We start from the raw sequence: 3,378 nt of genomic DNA on the forward strand, positions 1-3,378 counted from the left end.
TAAAAATAAATAAATAATGTTGATTGAAAAATATTGATTTCTTAGTATTATTCTTTTTACTAATATGACAATATCAAGTATCTAATTAGATATACATTTTTTTTTACTTTATCAGAATATTAAAATTAATTTTTTATGTATACTTGAATTAATTTTAATCCCTTGGATCTATGGATAATATGTTAAAGGCTTTTGTGAGTGAGTATGCTCTAATTGGAGAGGAACAAGCCAAGCTTGGGACCCTTTTAGGAGCTGTATCTGAAGCTGGATTTCTTATTGGATTAGAAAGAAACAGGTAAACTGTAGCTTTCTATGAACCATTTCAAGATACATCAACATTATTGCTCGAATTTTTAAAATGGAATATATGATACAATTGAGAAAGCTATGCACTACTTTTGGTTAATAAGCTCCACATGATGGTTCAATTTATATGTATTTATCTAAACTAGTAATTATAATTAATTTTTTATCACTGACTATCTGATGTTAGTCACTACTCTTTTTTGTTAGTGACGTTCATGCAACTTTTGGGGGGTGTTAAGAAATGGAAATGTTCCAATATTATACACTATTTAACATTGAATATTGGTTACAAAAATAATAACCAATACAAAATATCCGTGTCACTTTTTAAATAAATTCTTGGATTTGAGCTTTCATAATAGATAACAAAAATTCTAACTAGCTAGCTTTAAAAAGTTAGTCACATCAAAATATGAATGTCTTTAATTTAAGCAAAATTGTGTCCCATAAAAAAGTAATAGTGAATTTTTTTAGAAAAATAAAATAGTTTATTACAAAAGTAGGTTCAATAAAAATACACAGCAAAATGGTGAAATATAATTAGTCACATCAAAAAGAGCTTTGAGCTTTCATAAAACATAGTAGATAACAAAAATTCTAACTAGCTTTAAAAAGTTAGTCACATCAAAATACGAATGGCTTTAATTTAAGCAAAATTGTGTCCCATAAAAAAGTAATTGTGAATTTTTTTAGAAAAATAGTCTATTACAAAAATAGGTTCGAGAAAAATACACAGCAAAATGGTGAAATATAAAACACTATTATCAAGTCATATAAAAAAGTTCACAAATAAATAAAATATATTATCCTAAAAAAATACTATAGGATAAAAAAGAAGATCATAACATTTTCCCATTTTTGATGCAGTGATCACGTGGCGATGGCTTCGTATGCTCCTCTTTTTGTAAATGCAAATGACAGGAAGTAATGTCCTTCAACTTTTTTCATTTCCCATAACGGCATACATATATATAAACTTACAAAGCCATGTTCTTTTCTTTAAGATATTGAGAATCATATGATAGAATATATATATATAATTTTGAATTAATATGGCCACACAATGTTGTGAGTAGGTGGAACCCAGATGCAATTGTTTTTAATGCGAATAAGGTTTATGGAACACCAAGCTATTGGGTGCAGTACATGTTTAGAGAGTCAAGTAACGGTGCAACATTTCTTGAATCACAGCTTCAAACAACAGATCCTACTTCACTTGCTGCATCTGCAATTCTCTGCCAAAATCCTCAAAATAACAAAACTTCCCTAAAGATAAAGGTATTTGTAGTTGACTTTGTATAATTCCTTGCAGCCTTTTGGTGCATGACCTAGTAAAAAAAGAAAAAGGAAAATTGGATGCCAACATTTTTCAATTAAAATTTTTCTCGCATCTCAAAATAAAATAATGCATGCTTAGAATTTTTTATTTAAATAAAATAAAAAAATCAATATTATCAGATTTTTCTAAACAAAATTTTAAAACATAAATTTTTTAAATCTATTAATATATAAATTATTACAATGTGTATTAAATAATATATTAAATATCATATTTTAGAACGATTTATGCATAGAATTCTTTTAAAAAATACATGTAAATCGTTTCAGGGCACTGAGATTCTCAAGTTGTATGTAACTTGTCTTAAAGTAGGATGGATTACACCTTTTTCACCTAAACGGCTAAACCACTAAAATAACACACAGCACCCTAACACTATTTATGTACAAAAATATAAGATACATATATAGGCTGTGACTGAAAAAGATATATTATGCATATAATAACGTAAATATTATAACAACAATTAATTCTTGAATAAAAATGTAATATGATCTATATTAGTAAATTAATGATAGTACAATAAAATTTGTCCAGGTTGCAAACATGAGAAGTGACCAAGTGAATCTCAAGATTTCTGTTGAGGGATATGCTACATCAAATCTTACTGAGTCAACAATTACTGTACTATCATCTATCAATGCATTGGATGAGAATACTTTCTCAGACCCAAAAAAGGTTCATGTGATGATCTTTCATTTTTCCCATCAAATTCTTACATGTACTTACTTAATTAGCCATATAAATCTTCAGAAAAAATGTAGATATTTTAGTCCTCAATGAATTTTAATCACTAAATTATTAGTCTTTCACTTTCTATTTTATTAAATTTATTAATCTTCACGTCAAATTTTGATAAAAAGTTAGACAAATTAATTTTTATCATTTTAACAAAATCATATCAATTTTTAAAAAATTATAAATTTCTAAGAATAGTTTTTTTTATATATATAAACAAATAATCTAATGTAAGAATTAGTTTGTCTAACGAAATAAAAATTTAAAAATTAATTTAATAATTAAAATTTATTAAAAAATAAAATATCCAATTAAAAGTTTTTTAGATATTGACTTAAAATATTATTCAATATATAATTACTTAAGTTTGTTTATTTTACAGGTAGTACCAAAACGAAGTCCATTTCAGAGAGCTGGTAAGGAGATGAATTTCATAATCCCTCCAATTTCATTGACCGTATTTGACTTGTTATGACAATCAATTATTTGAGGATTACAAAATAATGCATCATCGTCAAGGCAGCATCATACTTTAATTTTATTAGATGGTTAGATGGTAGAGAAATAAATTAGAGCACCTAAGATTAAAAAAATATAGAAGAAAACAATGAAGAGGGGATCTACCGTTCAGAATTAGTGAACAGATCTTAATTAGTATGATTTTATAATACAAATTCATTTGTAGCCAATTATTGTAGATTTAGATGAGGCTCATATAAGAACTCCTTAATGTAGATTTAGATTGAATATATATTACATATCATTCTTCTTGTTCCCCCTTTTTATTTTGTTTTATTTTATTTTTATACGTAGTTGGATAACCTTGTTCCATATTTAAAATATTGTGAAACAACTAAAATTATTCCATTGAAATACTATAAAAATGAAAAAAGGAAATTGAACATGAACTTACTCCCTTTAGTGATTCATCGAGGAAAAAAAAAAGTCTTACCGTCGTCCATTAAGTAAAATAATTGTACTGTGTATAAATGTAA

General features: G+C 26.0%; 1 protein-coding gene across 1 annotated transcript in view; it reads left to right on the top strand.

The window, feature by feature from the left end:
- LOC107647132 (alpha-L-arabinofuranosidase 1-like) overlaps window positions 1–2,911 on the top strand; it is a 21,016-nt gene extending 18,105 nt beyond the window's left edge. Inside the window, exons 9-13 of the mRNA XM_021104673.1 lie at window positions 189–295; window positions 1,174–1,230; window positions 1,383–1,584; window positions 2,183–2,323; window positions 2,766–2,911. Coding sequence (XP_020960332.1) covers window positions 189–295; window positions 1,174–1,230; window positions 1,383–1,584; window positions 2,183–2,323; window positions 2,766–2,858 — 600 coding nt within the window. The 3' untranslated portion in view covers window positions 2,859–2,911. The remainder of the gene's footprint in view (window positions 1–188; window positions 296–1,173; window positions 1,231–1,382; window positions 1,585–2,182; window positions 2,324–2,765) is intronic.

Source organism: Arachis ipaensis, chromosome B06 (genome assembly GCF_000816755.2).
Source record: "Arachis ipaensis cultivar K30076 chromosome B06, Araip1.1, whole genome shotgun sequence".
NCBI lineage: Eukaryota > Viridiplantae > Streptophyta > Magnoliopsida > Fabales > Fabaceae > Arachis > Arachis ipaensis.